Source organism: Lingula anatina, chromosome 1, assembly GCF_051362555.1.
Source record: "Lingula anatina isolate TDL-2025a chromosome 1, LinAna3.0, whole genome shotgun sequence".
NCBI classification, from domain to species: domain Eukaryota; kingdom Metazoa; phylum Brachiopoda; class Lingulata; order Lingulida; family Lingulidae; genus Lingula; species Lingula anatina.
In genome coordinates this window covers 51,314,659-51,331,347 of record NC_141767.1, presented here as the reverse complement: position 1 = coordinate 51,331,347, position 16,689 = coordinate 51,314,659, and the positions used below count along the sequence as shown (strand labels likewise).

At 34.6% G+C, this 16,689-nt stretch overlaps 1 protein-coding gene across 4 annotated transcripts in view; it reads left to right on the top strand.

Annotated features, from left to right (window-relative positions):
• Positions 1-131: 131 nt before the first annotated feature.
• LOC106168005 (disintegrin and metalloproteinase domain-containing protein 9) overlaps positions 132-16,689 on the top strand; it is a 27,238-nt gene continuing 10,680 nt past the window's right edge. For all 4 annotated transcript variants that reach the window (XM_087008126.1, XM_087008138.1, XM_087008131.1 and 1 more), the window contains exons 1-6: positions 132-280; positions 9,468-9,580; positions 12,384-12,460; positions 13,122-13,197; positions 15,271-15,353; positions 16,458-16,573. In XM_087008126.1, the coding sequence (XP_086864252.1) occupies positions 199-280; positions 9,468-9,580; positions 12,384-12,460; positions 13,122-13,197; positions 15,271-15,353; positions 16,458-16,573 (547 nt within the window). In that variant the 5' untranslated portion in view covers positions 132-198. The remainder of the gene's footprint in view (positions 281-9,467; positions 9,581-12,383; positions 12,461-13,121; positions 13,198-15,270; positions 15,354-16,457; positions 16,574-16,689) is intronic.

The following is a 16,689-nucleotide window of genomic DNA, read 5'->3' as shown; positions in this document are numbered from 1 at the left end:
ATGTTAAATTCACATTCCAATGCACTTTTTTATAATTGTAAATGATTTTATATCTAAAACAACTAATAATTCAACTGATGTAACAAGGAAGTGATGAGCTTCAGAAACTAGGACATAGATATGCCTTGTCTTGAAGCGCGCCCTCTTAAAATTGCATATATTTTGAGGAAGTGGGTCAGGTCGGGCAGACACTGAAAGATGGGCTGGGGATGGAAGTGGATATGCTGTGTGGCGGTTCTTAAACTTTTATACCATAGAAGCCATTGCGATGTTAGTGAAGGTAAGAATAAATTAGGATATGTGCACATAATTTTGCAATCAAATCCGTTTCGTAATTATTACTGTCAAAAGGCAACATTCAAAGAAAATCACGTAAATTATTCTGAATAATTTGAACGACAGATATTGCCACTGACTCAGATAGAGCATTTGTTATTGCGGTGTAGTTGACTGTTAACGGTGCCAGGGGGTGGATGCAGTTAGATGAATCAGTACTTTTTTGTCAACATGTTAAATGAGTAAGGTTATTCAGGTGTAGCTTGACATTTGCTCTTACTAGTATGACTGGTTTAAAGGCCTTTTCCCATTGCCCATCTGAAATGTCAGGATTAAACACCTTATTTGATATAATGCTTTTCGAGATAGAATTTAAATGATTGATCAAGTCATTGTTATATTTTCATTATGTGAATTGTACTTCATATCTTCATAACTTCATAGCAAAATGTTCTTCATTTGATGTATATCTTAACAGAGGTTCCAGTGCTGCCAATTTTTAAAACAATTTATTGAAAATTGGATAAGGTTTTAAATTCTGATTACAGTGATCCAAGGATCTGATTTCTGATTTGAATGTGTGTATTGGTTTTAGGGGATGATCACACTGGGAATGCAACAGGGGAAATACTGTTCCTTTTCTATTTATTTCAAGTCTTCTCAAGCAGAACCTATAGGTGTATTTAACATGTTTTTCATTAAGAATGATTGGCTAATAAAACAGAGTTCATGAATGAAAGCTGTGCTGTGGCCTGGAGATGGTAAAAATTTTAAAGTATTACATAAAGGTCCCTTTACTTTAGAACATTGATAACTTTTTAAATTGATAAAACTGCATAATAATTATAATAATAATACTAATTGTGGTATACTGGCATACGCTTTCTACATCTTTCAGAAATACAAAGAAAATGCCATAAAGGTTACAGCCCCAGCAGGGGTTGAAAAATACAAGCTGCTTTAACAACTTAACAGCATTTTGATTAGCAATGTTTAATCCAAATTTGTCAACTATTTTATTGAGCACTTCCTGGGTTTCTTTGTGGTTGTTTTGCCCCTAGGTAATATCAGTGAGTGTGTGGCTAAAGATAAGTCTCATGGACAGGAAGAGAAGTTTCTTTCCTCCAGGTCATAATAAAAGGTCTGCTCATTGAAAATTGAGAATTTGCTTGAAAATAATTTTGACTGTGTTAATTGTATCTGTATGTTGAAATTTTCAAAGTAATTTTTGGTAAATATTTGAAAATAACATTTTTACTTTTTGCCTGTCTTTCTTTTGTATGTCTTTTTGACTGTTATGATGAAGGTGCAATATTCATATTTTTAATTTTTTTATATCAATGGATTTTTATTGCTGTAAAGTGAGTCATAACAATTAGGAAGCTACTACACTTGCCACTTTGTATATTCCACTGTACTTCAAAACCCAGGACATCCTAAGGAGTTGCTTCCCTTACAACTGTTCTTGAGTCTAGTTCAGGGCCAGATAGTAAAAAAAAAGGGAGATCAGTAGAGAAATACATATTCAAAGAGATACCTGTTTATTTTGCAATGATTGAGGTTTGCATGATATGTTAACAGAGTAATATGTGTTATGCTAAAAGATGCAATCACCAGGAGTTTTTAAAAGGACCCTAGTTATAATAAGCATCTTGTGCAAAACTATTAGTCGGAAAGATAACAGATAAGAAGAAAAACTAAAAACCATGATGTCATAGAGGATGTTTAATATATTGGGATGGGATAAGGTATAGAATTCTTAAGGATGTGGGATGCATCAATCGGAATACTTAGTTAATCAATCTCTTGTTGATTCAAACTTCTGTAACATATGAGGTTGAGGATGTCCGTTGCAGTTTTGGCTATGAAAAGTAACCAAAGGTCTGTTTATTAGTAAAAGATAGATTGCTATAGGAAGTGATAATTTTTGTTGACTACTTATTTGAAATGTTGCCTTATCCTTTGTTCAATTCAACAAATATTTCTTTTAATAAACAAGTTTCTGGGTCTTCCGGAAGATGGTCAGATTTTCAAGTTTACATTGACGGTTATCTATTTTTTTCTGTCGGAAGACGGTCAAAAATGGAGGATGGATCAACAAAGATAAATTGGAAGACTGTCAGAAAATAACTCTGGATCCGCCCCTGAGTATTATACTAGACTATATCAGAAGAGTAAAATCATTAAAAAATGTACAGTTTAATGTATATATATGTTTGGGAGCTTAAATTGGTATGCTGGTTTGCATCACTTTTTAGCATGAACATCTTCTTTGGTTGTACATTATAGCATTAGCTTTCAAACACACTAAAAGAACCATTCTTGTCTGAATATTAATTTCTCAACTAAAATAGTAAGCATCTAGACATCCCTGTTTTATCTTTCCTATCGGTCAAGCATGCATTGACCCTAAACAGTTAAACTCTGGCTACAGAATGAAGTAACATGTTAGATGTTGCTGTTGGTGGTACATCGGATGATATTGATTGAATTAGATGTCAGAAATTATGTAACTGGTAGCCTGGTTTATGTTGTAGCCCATATCATATTCATTAAACATAGGTGAGCATATACTGAGTATTAGGTGAGAGAGGATGGGTATCTATGGTTTTTACCTGTGTACACAGCTAGTCTCTAGGCCCTCACAAGCCCCATAAAATGTGGAGATGAGATTTATGGTATATTTTGATATTTTAATCAAAAATACAGTCCCATTGTGCTTGCCCATAACATAAATAAACTAACACTGCATGCTGTCTACCTGTCCCTTGAGGTAATACTGACATTATGCCAGGTAATACACAAAGCACTAGAACCTTGCCTTAGGATTTAACCCAGGCAATGGGGTCATAAAACTGTTAGGCTAAAGAGCAGTTCAGGCAAATATTACATTAGTGAACTGGCAGTTGTGTATATTTTGAGTTCTGGTGGTATTGTATCACTGTCAGGTATGCTCTTGGTCTACAAAGAAAAGATGGCTTATAAGCGAACTGAATCATGGTGGTGATTTTTACAGACGCTACTGATTAGGGATTGGCAGGGCAAAAATAACCGTTAAAGTGCACTAGACAGTAGTTTCCTCTCACACATTTGGCACCTTTATGTAATGGCTACTCTTCCATATAGATCTAAAGATAAAATGTAAACAACAAATGTGATGGTACTGTACATCCCTGGCTGCTTTTCTAATAGGATGCAGTATTTATGATATATTTACCCCGTCAACATGCTTATTGATTTGCTGGAGTATCAGTGGATCAGTAAAGCAGGATGAAATTGACAGACATAGAGGTTCCATGCCTGGGAAGTGTTAATTTTCTCGATATTGCTTGTAGTATTCTCTCTATGAATAAAGCATAAAAGATGGCCAGTTTGTCTTAATTCTTGTTTTGAATCTCAACTTAGAGCAGCAGGTTAAACTTTCCATTTTGGTAATGGTTGCAAGGTCAGCTATAATGCAAAGTGATGGTATTTTGGGAACAAATTATTGTTCAAGTATGAAATTACAAATAAAGACAATTTTCCAATATCCTCATCCTATTTAAGGCTTCGTTCACATGCAATGTCTATTTTCGTAATTACTGGCAGCGCGAGACAGTTACTTATAGTAACTTATAGTAACTGGCTTGCGCTGCCAGTAATTACGCCGCGGGATATTCAGGGCACAGACCGTGATCACAACACATGCCGCGAATAGAAAATAGAATTTAGAAAATAGACATTGCATGTGAACGAAGCCTAAAGCAATAATGTGGCAGAATTCCACAATGACAACATTTGCGTTGGGTATCATCTAAGGTTAAATAGGCAAGTGCTTATTGACATTTTGTCTGGTGGCAAGAAGTCTCTTGCTACCACTCTGTACATCTGTGCACACTGAGTGTGGTATAGTACACCAGAGTTGGTCCAGGGCCAAGCTTCATGCATGCTGTCATTGTGTGTGGCACGGGTTAAGATGTCATCCTTGTTTACAGGTGTAAAAGGTGGAAGTTGTGTGTTATCTTCTTATCTTGATGTAGATGGCATTAAATGGGTACATTATTCTAATATTTGGTGCATGACTTTTGCTATGTTGATTTTGAATGAACTTGTTATTATGCTGGACAAATAGTGTACAACATTGTCTATATATATATATATATATATCCATTGTTGTTAGGAATGCCATTTGGCTTCTATTACTAGTATATATGAAAGAGAGATGTGTATGTTATCCATTCTGTTCTCATTAGGCAAAGTGCTTTGATGTACAGTAATAGCTCTGTTAAATGTAAATCAGACTGATAAGTGATTATTTAATTAGACTGCACAGTTGTCAGGTGAGAATTGCTTTGCTGCTACTGTACCAGGGAGGGCCCTGCCTGGCCACTAAATAGAACATAAAAGAGGAAATTTAATCCACCCTATTTGCCACTGTGCGTCATAAGCTTCTGTTTGATGATAGTAGTCTTATCTATCTCTTAATTCAATATATAGTGAATATTGACTTGACAACACAGGAGTTTAGTTCAAATACGTGTCAATATAGAATTGTTCCTAATTTCTTGAGCACTGAGTGCACTAAACATGACTGTCTAGCGCCATGGCAAAAAGCATATACTAGCATATATCTAGTGTTTTTATTTTTGGTTCAGAATATGAAAATTTGATTAAATAAGATAAGCTCACTGGGAAAGTTGTAGATTACATGGCATGACTTTCAATTAAGCTCAGTTTAATTTGTTTTAAGCACCCCAACAAAATGGTGTGTTATGATTCTTTTATACCAAACAACCTGTTATCAGCATTGCAGTTTTTCTGTACAGAGTAGCTTTTCTTTTTGCTCACAACTTCTGATTAATTTGTCTTGAATGTAGGTTCCTAGGCATGGTACCTGCTGCACATTTTCACCTGTTTAAAGATCTGTGCTTTCTTTCACTCCCCCCCCCCCTCCTCACGGCCCACCCGCCCTTGGCCCCCTTCCTCTCCCATCCTCCAACGTGCACATTTGCCTTGGCATGAACATGCCCATTTTCTCATCAACTTCAAGACCAATGAAGGCTGTTGAAATTTATTTTATTTTACTTTGAGGTGACATTTAGTGCCCTACACTTGAGGAATGACATTAGCTACCACATGAACTGAATGTCACTGGGCAGGATTGATTGCAGCAGTCATGGTAGAGGCCTGGGGTTGTACTCCCATAGTTATTCCACTAATAGGGAACAGTAGGATTGGAAATTTATTTAAATTTGGGAATAGATTTGAAGTTATGGTTCAGTGATACTTCATTGATTTTCCCCATCCGTAAAAAAGGCTAAGGAAATGGTTAAAAGATTTAAAATTATTACTTTTAACTTTATATTTCAGTGGAATGCTCCTTTTACATAAGATTTACAGTACGGACATTCAATTAGGTTTAAAAGTCTATTTTTCTGTTAATTGATACATTGAGCTGTTATGACAAAAATGCCTTGTGTGGCACTTTTGTGACAACTGCACAGTAGACTAGTAACTGGTGAGCAGTAATCTTATTTTGAGGTATATTTTTTATGATTGTTTGGTTTCCCATTCTGTAATTGGTGGTTTGCATACTGCTGGCCAGGTGGTTCATCTCCAGGCATATTGATTGTGATAAGTAATGGCAGGGTAGTAATGCTAATCCCCTTTGACCCTTACAGTCTTGGGTGAAGGCAGGAACTAAGGGTTGTAAATACTTATCAACAAATGTCAGGGGATCTGTTCACTGTATCATAAAATATGTTGCTCTCCACACCTATACAAGCACCTGCCTCCCAATAACATTTTGCTGCATGCTCTCTCTCTCTCATTCTCTTCAATGTGCAATGCTACTGGTAGACTAAGAAAATTATCATCTTCAGTCTGACTCATTTTTTGAAAATTGTCAATTTATCACTTGAATACTGTGTTGCATTTTACTGTCAGGGAGTCAGGCTAAAGAATGAGATGCAAAGATCAGCAACATTCGAGATTAAGTTTTGAAACTCAAATTTTTATATTAACATGTTTTTCATGCAAGTTTTATGTACACTTTCTTTGAAGCATTGTTGTTTTATATTCAAAACTGGGTTTTCAGAGGAAGTCCTCATAAATATTTCAGTAATAAACAGGAGATGAAAGTTTACATATTAGTTGACATGGACTGAATTGTTAGGGTGTGTTATTAAGTGGCTGTGAAAATTTCTTTGGTCTTTGATCTTACTTGAGGAGGAAGGAATACAGTGTTTTATGAAGACAGGTATCATGGCATTAATAGGCACTGTATAGAAAAATCGCATTCAACAGGAATGAAAGTAGGGTGGATAGACATCAGTGATATTCTTACTTTAAAAAAAATTTGATATATTTCCTTTGTTAGTTGTTATCTCTGTGTATGAAGAAGCTGTCATGGAATGTCACTTTTTTTTAGTCAGGCAGTTGTTTTGTTTGAAGACAATCATGAATATCATTAAGCTGTAACTTTTTTTTATCAGGATCTACTTCTACTTTACTAAGATAAGAGTTCTGTGATTTAAAAATTGCCTGGTGTGAGGTCTGTTTGATGTTTTATGATGGAGTGCCCTTCTATTTAGACTGTTTAGTCCATGCAGGATTCATTCAATTTTCCCAATTTAGTTTCTGACAATTGATATGTTCTGTCTGTGGTCACAGTTGTATGTGACCCCTTCAGTCAAGTTCAAGAAAAAAAACCTGGACATTGCCTCCTGAATTACTGGAAAGGCTGCATTTGTATCCATACAGTGGTAAAGTATCAGCAGGCTTTCTTACTCACATTTAAGTTAAGGAAATATGCTTGTCTTTTATTATGGCTTATGAAAAAAATACAAAAGGGAAAAGGATACATGTAGATCTACTCTTACTTTTGTTATGTTTTCAAACTTCAGTAGAAACATGTATAATGATACTGATAGTAGTCTACTGGAGAAAAAAATAAAACAAGAGCCCCTTTCTTCTTTCCTTAATGTACCATTCTATGCAGTTAAAAATAAGCAGTGGAAAATAATAGGATAAAGAAGGGTGGAGTAAGGCTACAATGAGTACCAAAGATACAATCAGGGGTATTTGTGTGCCTCTTTGAGCCTGATTAAGTGTTTCAGCATGCCTGAGTGGATGTTTTTATCTACTGATGACATGAAAACTTCCTCTTTACAAAGAGTGTGTGGCTTGTTGTTGATTTTTTTTACAAACAGTTTTTGTAAAGAATGCTGTGCACACTTTGCAGTATCACTTAAGCTGATAACAATATGAATGCATTTGAATAGTCCACTTCCTTTTAAAAACTGCAAAATTGTAATTGTTTTTCATCTTAAAACATTTTAGAATGTACATTGCAATCGTATGGGTACTAGTACAATGAGATTTTGAAGATGATAAAACATGGCTTTCTGAATCTAGAAATGGTCTGATTATTGGAAGCAAGTTTTTTCTTTGTGGAAAGATAATTAACTTATGTCTTTTCACATTAAAGGTACATTTCACATAGAAAGATTGACAACTTAATATTCTTGCTATTTTATTATGTAAAAGAGTTTCCTAAACCTCATAAGTGCCAAACCATATCTTCAAATTTGCAGAGTGGCTTTGTTTGTTAAAAAGGTTTTTTTGAAAATTAGCATTATCAGGTTATTTGAAATGACAAAAGAGTACTGCGGCAGATATGTTGTAGTCATGACCGTGAACCGTATGACCATTTCCAAAAAATAAATAAATAAATTAATTAAAAAAAATAAAAAATAAATAAAAATTCTTAATCAACTTTTGAATTGCATCACTTACACTGTAGGACTTTATGAAGGTTATAGAAACTAGACTTTCTTAAGAAGTAATTGCTGAAACTAAGGGGATGGAGTTGTGTAATCATATGACATGATGCCAAGTGATCTTGTGCAAGCCGCAGCAGATAGCAGTGACATTATCGAGGAAAAAATTGATGGAGACAGAACAAAACATGTTGCTTCTCGATTATTTATCAAAGACTGCAGTATGGACCTAACCCATAGAATGTCTGAATGTTCATCTGTATCTTACATGAGAGGTATTAGATAATAATGAAGATATCCATAAAGATGAAAATAATGATATTTTGCAGATATTGCAATGACTTAAATGATATATGTATTCATGTTGTTAATGGTTTTATTGAACAGTTACGCACTGCATAAGTCAAAAAAGCACTTTAAAAAACTACAATACCTGCTTTTAACCCATGTGTTAAAAATTTGAAATGCAGCATAATGACAGTTATTAGTTTCACAAGTATGACCTTATATGAAAAATATGTCTTGATAGAAATGGCAAATTTGGTTATATGCAGTCTATCGTTTAGCCTGCACCTCGACGCCTTTACTCATGAAATAAACATATTTTAAGCTAATTTTTGTTAAAGAAAAAGTGTGGTTTGATGGTCCAGAATTGTTATTTACGATGTTTGAAGTGCAGCAGTATATTGAAGTAATACAAGTGTAACTTCATAAGACAGATAGAAATATAACTTTTAATGGACAGGGAAAATTGTATTACTCTCAGTGCAATATATAAAGAAACATGATCACCCAAACACCACCAACATAGTAAATTTGCCGCAGTAGTTTAAAAAAGTAGACTATGTTTTAATTAAGATTTTGAAAAGATCGTTCTTTAACCTTCAAAATCAGTTATCTTATTGAAAGTAATATTGTTGGTTGATTCAGAGATTTTTGGGATTGAAGTCACTTGTAAAATTATGTAATTACCAACCAAATATTGACAACAAGGCTAAAATGTCAATTTTTCGCACCTTTCGCTGACTGTAGTGCCCTCTATTAATGTCATGGCCCATTGGTTTTATAGGACGACCACCCTGAAATAAACCGCCATACATGGGTCTATCATAACCCAGTGTCAAACTTGAGTATAGATTGCCAAGGAATTAAAAGTTACTTTATAAGCCTCTTTTCAGGATCAGCGTCTAGTCTATTACTGGAATGCTCCTGTTAATGTCTAAATGAGCTATGGGAAATATTATTAATATTATTATTTTAATTTATTTTTATTTTATTTTATTTTATTTTATTTATTTTATTTTATTATTTTTTTGGTAAGTATCCATATATGTAATTTCATTTTCGCTTAATGCCCCATAATCATGAAAACTGAAATGCACATTTATTCTTCTTTGCCTTTATTCTTTACCTTTTTATTCTTTTACCCAGGAAATGTAAGAAATGGTCGACAGAAAGCAACAGAGGAGTTTTCATACTTTGAAAAAGTGGTCCCAGTGATCAGAACAAGACGGAGTGCCAGAGACGCCGTGACTTGGGCTGAGGTCAGTAGAGAAGGAGGAAGTGGGAGGAGAGGCTGCTGTATGGTTGCATTAGAGGCATTGTTAAAGAGCTGTGTCAGGACACTTATTGAGGGCATCAGTTCTAGTTAATACTTGGTATAATTAATTAGAGTTCTTGTCCTGGGGATGGTGACCCAAGCAGGAGACAGGTTATAAGAACCGAGCTGTTTTCAACCACAGGGTAATGTGTATAAAAGCCAGGTCCCCAACTGTCTCAATGTGCATTGCCCAGGATACACTTCCTTTACTTCCAAGGCTGTTTTTTCATGGTATCATGTAAATCTTTATTCTACATGAATAACCAATTGTTTAAGAAATCAAGATCAGCTTGCTAAGAACATAAACTTTGCACCTCAGGGAGCAGGCACTCAGTGGTGATTTTGTCTGTGTAAACAGTATGGAGTTTGATTGTAAAAACTGCTCCATGGGCATCGGGATAAAAAAGCACAAGTGGACTGATTTTGAGATAATTTCAGAATTTGGAAACACATTTATTTCAATTGGATTTATTTGCAGTTTGTCTGATAGTAAATGAAACCCAAGGGTTTTATGGGGCATAGGAAGCAAATTAATGTTACAAAAGTCTCCAAATATAAATAAGGATATTTTGCACTTAATAGCTATTGTCAGCTCGTAATGCTTCATTAAAAAAATTGTCCAAATCTGTCCTCAGTGACTTTCATTACCTCTCCTTGAAATTTCTTCAGGCATGGTAGGAATCTCCATGTTAAAAGAAAAATTGAAGTTAATCAAGATGTTTTAAACATGGTATATTTAAGACTTATTATGCATATCAATTAGGAAACTAACTTGATTTAGAAAGGGAAATTTTACCCTTTCTGCCTTTAAATGTTCAAGGTATCAGCTGACCTTATATCCCAGATATCTGATTCAAAACGAATGAAATAGGACACATTATAGAAAGGAAATCAAAAGACGAACTAATTCCAATTTCGTTTGCTTAAGATATAATAATTGTTTATATTGTATCTAGTTGCTTTTGTTTTCAAATTATAAGTTTTCTCATTAACTCATTGGGTTTGCCCAGCCTGACTAATGGTGTTGATCTAAAAATAATTGTAAGATAAGACATCACTCACTGGGCATGTCTTACCTTGGACAGCAGGTTTCATGCCTTGCCTTACAAATGTTTATTATTTGGAGGAAGCTGTTAGCTGCACTTAATGTTAGGTTGCCTACTTGTCCCAGCAATTTCAACCTTCCATGGCTGCTTTGTTGTAACTTTTAGAATTATCCTGAAAGTCATTCACTTGAGGGATTATCCATAAACTGATGTATGACCTCAATTTACCAAAAATCAATGTTATTTTGATGAAAAATATCTTTGTTCAACCTTTCATTTCTGGGCAGCTCTCAGCTGAATTTGTAGCCTGAGCGGTATTGGGAGAGCTGCTTGAAATTAATAATTACAGATACCTGTAGTCAAGACTATTTACTCATCTGCTTCAGCAGGTGGTGAAAACAATCAAGTAATGTAGAAGTCTGACATGTGGAAAATTATCTCTGACTTGGTATTGTTTATGAATTTTTTCCTGGAAATGACTCATACACTAATGCTTTTTTATGAATTAATCAGGTTTAATTAACTAGGAGTCACATGACATGCCATCTGGGAAAAGATAGGCTGTTCAACTGAATAATTATTCATGCCTTCTCTGAAACTGGATAATTGGATAAAATATTTCAATTTAGCCCCTTACTTATGATTGAAAATATTTTGTTAGATATAAAATGAATGTGCTATTTGATGGAGTAGCACTTGTTTGATAAAACATGTATGACTGATTGTGTCAGTGTTTTTATTTCATCTCTTATTAAACATTTCCCAAATTGTATTATTATTTATCAAACAAAAGGAATAATCAAGAAAGGCAATTGTCTTCTTCTTGTCCTTGTATTGGAATGTAGGATGAAAAAAGCGAATCCGCTTCCCTTAGTTAATGATTTTAAGTATGTTTGAATATCTGTCACACTTTTTGAGAGCACTATGTCCTTTCAACACCCTCTTAATACCACTAGTTGTAAGTAATGATTTGTGTGTAAAAGACTGTATACAGTGCCACCTGTGCAGAACTTGAGAAGGTGGATTGCATTGGTCAGTTTGTCAAACATCAGAAGCATCTGCTGGGTTAAGGGTAGGTCAGGGGGAAAATGCTTACACTTCAGTGATAAATGTACTAGAAGATTGCAAGAGAACCCTGGAAGTGGATGTGTCTGTATACATTGCTTCCATATGTTCCCTATTGTGTTTCTAGTCCGTAAACTGACCAGTCCCTCTGGGGGATCTGTGTTATCAGGGTATTGTATCCGGCCACCAACACCAGAGCTATTTATTTCCTAATTTCATTGGCCAAAGGTGAAGATGAACCCATGTTGTCAGTCTGAGAGGTTGGTTACCATGAACATGGCTGCCAGCGGGAAGTGTCTCAGAGCTAAATTAAAAGAACACTGTTTCAAGATAGCTTGTGTGTCCTACACCTCATTACCAAGATATCAGATCACCATCCTGTGAAATGAGCAGGCCCTTGAAATTTTCAGTTAATGTGGTTTGACAGTTGCTACATGGTGGCCTCTATTACTTGTAGCCTGTTGATACATTTGTGCCAGACTGGGATCTATATTGGGGATAATCCTGAGGAAATGGGTGCCAATGCTAATTTCATTATTTAACAATTACTCAACTGTACAAGAACACACGTGAAAATTTTGTTATTTGATTGAAATTGTTTTCATGGAAGTTAAAATTTAACATTTTATTTTTCAGAATCAGCATCTGGATGAAGTAGAAGTAGTAGTAGAAGCATTTAATAAAACATTTACACTAGACCTTAAACTTAATAAGTAAGTATTATAAAGAATTCATTACAAAGGTCTTGGTAGCAGATTAATAGTTTTACATATTGTCTCATAATTTGTGAATAAAATGCATTTATATTCTTGGTGTTATTGATTTTCATAACCAAGATACTGTTGAATCAAGGCCAAAAACATTCTGATTCCATGAATCTATTAATTAATGTTTATAAGCATGCAGATGGTCATGTTCACAGTCCACCATTAGCTTGTCAAATATAATGACAAGTCACACAGCACAGTAGTGTCTCTGCAGCCATGTAACTAAAACAGGCATTCTTTTCAATATTCAACATTGCATACGTAGACCTACAGTGCATCTTCTAACCACTCCCATTGCTAGTTCAGAAATATTAAACCACAGGGTGGAAAGATTGTGTAGAAGGGATGATATGATTCCAATGTATTGCTGCTGGCATTTATTACTTAATTGCTATCATTTCAACAAAATATCATTGGCAGCTATACAGACTTATTAATCATCTTCTGACAGATATAAAAAAGTGGTATTGCCCACGTCTGACCTCTTGACCAAGCCTGGCTTCAATTTCCTGGGAAACTGACCAACAACAATATCCTTTATTTTCTTAGTTTATTTGTTATGTAATAAACTTTTCATAACATTGTATGTTTTTTGTCTGTTTTTCAGAAATTTATTTGGAGATAAGTTTATAGAAAAACATACAACAAATGGAAAACCAATAGTAAGAAGATACAAAGATCATGTAAGTATTGCGTGAATTTTCAGTAAATTTTTCTAAGGCAATCTGCAATGTGATGAGGACTTCAGATGTAGCTAAGACAATAACGTCAGATATGTATGGGACACAACTTGAGTGTGTTGAACTCTGGAGGCATATTAAAATAAGTAGCCTGCTTCTTGTGATGAAAGTAATAGAATTCTTTCCAGCAGCACATGTGCATCATCCTTTAAATGAAGGTGTCCATCTTTCATTTGTTATATAACCACACAGATTTGATGCCTTTAAAGTCATTTATAAAATTAATGTTCAGTGCTATAGTTATGGAATCAGTCTGTGGATCATGAAATGGAGATTAAATGGTTATGCACTCTTTTACCTCTTGGAGAAGTGTTCCTGCTGTATTTCTTAAGATAGCTTGATTGGTAATTGTAAAATGGCCAGTGTACTTGCATTTATACATTTTGATGTTTTTATTGCCTTTACCATATGCAAGGCATAAGAATGGGAAGACACATAACCAGAAAATTTTAATGAGGGGGGGAGGGGAGGTCTTTTTCTGAAAAAGTGGACCCATTTATTGCAATATCTGTGTGCTTCATTACTGGCATAGAACCTAGATCAAACAGATTTAGAGTGGCATTTTTGCTGTCAAAAAGATAAATTGTTCATCCCTTCCTATTGCCCATGGAGAGGTGCATTTCTTCCACTATGTGATGTACCAAGAATTCTCAATATGATAGGGTTTTCTCCTAAGATTGCCGTGTGCTTGTAGTCTATTATAGATATATAAGTAATGGATTTGCAATGGAAGGACATGTATCATAAATAATTATGATTAAAAGTTAAATTAAAACATATTAAGTGTTTGTATACACTGTAGCTTGTGCAACAGTATTAAGGTTTGCACCAACAAATTGATAGGGTACACTGTAATTAGCTGAATTGGAATCACAGACTACAATGAAAATTAGTTAGAAAGGTGTCTTTGCACTGAAGTGACTGTTCAAGGTATCAGGTTTGCTGTTCTTGTGGCTAGACAGTTGCTAGGTTAGACAACAAGTCACCAATGGGTGTGGTGATTTGTCAGTGAGAATAGGGTCTACATTCTGGAAGAGCTGTTTGCACCAATAAATGACATTGTAGATGTGCATGGCAGACAGTGATGCTTTGGCTGGGAAAGTGAACTACATATTGATCCAGTTTTTCATGTTCAACCAGGTTGCAACCTCTCTGTTTAAACAGGCAGCTAGCAGTGTAGTATCATGGAACTGTTACTTGATTAGGTGAGACAAAAAAGGCCATTGTGATAACGAAACTGATTAACAAGTCAAATTTGGCACCTTGATTCTGTTGAGTAACTTGTTAGGAATTTGGATAACTGGATCTTGTGGTTTTTGCAGTCTGGCAGTAAGAACAGTTCCAGCAGACGTGTGGTCTGAGAACAAGGGTGTTAAGTGTCAGAAAGCTTAATGAATAAAGGTGGAAATCGAGGGGTGGTTACTTCAAACAAAGTCAGTTAACAGTGAGAAATATGTGGGTTAGTCACCTTTGAACAATGCTCTGTTCTTGCCCTAGAAATTTGCTGCAGGTGCTATTACTGTTCACAGTTATTAATTACTCTACAGGCATGTTAACACTGGTACAAACTTAGACTTGATAGAGACTAATTGATGTGATTAGACAACCAGATTGTTTAGCAGAATCTGTGAGGTCAGTTTTTTCCAGTCCATATTGGTCAATGTGTGAACTGGTCTTAACATTGGTGTTTTGCTGCAGTCAGTGAGATATACTTGGAAACGCCTGTTACATATGGCTTTGTTTAGTTTAATTTTACAAATAGTTATACAGCAGTTTGCACTGAAGAAAAAACAATGATACTTTTGTTTTAAAAGACTTAGTGGTATCATGTGCCTTTCAAAAACAAACATATCAGATTGATTCTCATATTGTTAAGAATGATTCCACATTTTATCTGATACAAATTATACTAAGTATCAGATGTCTATTGTACTAATTGAAAAATAACATACATGAGAACATACTTAATTTATTTAATAAACAACCAATAAATGTTCCATATTTGTTTCCTTTCAGAAAAACCATCACTGTTTTTATCATGGGAAGATCAGACATGAAGAGGAATCTCTAATAGCACTAAGTACCTGTGATGGGTTAAGGTAAGGGTCATTTTGTGGTTGAGGAAATAAAGGTTTATTGGTTAAATAACATAATGTGATGTGTTTTCTCTGCTGTTGACTATATAATCAACAACTCCGGTCAGTTTTGGTAATATATTATTGATTTTCATTAAGATTTTAATTTTGAATAAATCTTTTTAAATTGACTTTAACTATTTCCTAGCATTCTTCTCTTCATACACTAATGCGAAAAAGGTGTAGTGTATGAATGTAACCAGTTGATGGATAACCAGAGAAAAGCGGCCTTTCGCCTTAGAACAGCATGAAATTAAACTTAAAAAGATAGTTTCTGACTTTTTATATGATATGATGATGTGATCATGTCAAAGTTCTATACATCTAGCTATAGGATCCTTTCTAGCATTTTAAATGTTTTACTAGTCCATGGATTATTGATAGAGCTTGAAATCTTATTTGTCTATTCATTTGTAAAAAAATCCTCAATGTTTTTGACAGTGTCGCCAGCAAGGATGGCCACTGCCTCACAAGTAATATTACATGCAAAAGGTCTCTAGAAACTTTAAAAATTTGTTGATAATGCTAAGAAGCAGCAGGAAAATGCTGCCTTCACAGGCCATGTCCTCCTTATCTTGAAACATGTTTCGTTAATTTCATAATGCTGCACACAGATCCATATGTACATCTATACTGGGAAAATCATTATTTATTGATAAGAATGAATTTTTTTTGTGAACTGTATTAGGGCCAGTGATTGTAAAATAGCTTTGTAGCAGTCTTATTTAGATGTTTGTTCCTTATTCATCCCATTAACATGTTTGTCTGAAAATTAGATATAAACAATTTCATGCTTCCGTGACTTTCATGTTTTGGTACTATTATGTAGTTAGAATATATGATGTGGTTTGTAGCAAGTTTTTTTCAGTGATTCACTCTTCCAGAATTTTGTGATAAGTTTTAGTTGGTAAAGCACAGGACACTTGTTAAAAAAAAAAAAGAAAAAAAAAAAAAAAAAAAAACGCATTTCATTTTGTAACCTGGTGGTAAAGAGATCTCTTATTCTGCTTGTATATGGTGGCAAAAGTACAAAAAACTGAAAAAGTGTCATATGTTCACCCTTTCCAGTGGGTTATTTCAAGATGGTACAGAGCAGTATTATATTCAGCCAGTAGCTGGTTCTACAGGCTTTCATCATCATGTATTTAGAGCATCAGATAGACATGAGCAGCATCTGAGATGTGGTAAGTAAACTGGATGTGGCTCAGGGTATATTGGGCAGAAAAAAATATGTAAATTTGAAGATAAAATGATTTTTAAAAAGTGGACACCTTGAATGAGAACTTCTAAAAAGTCATTA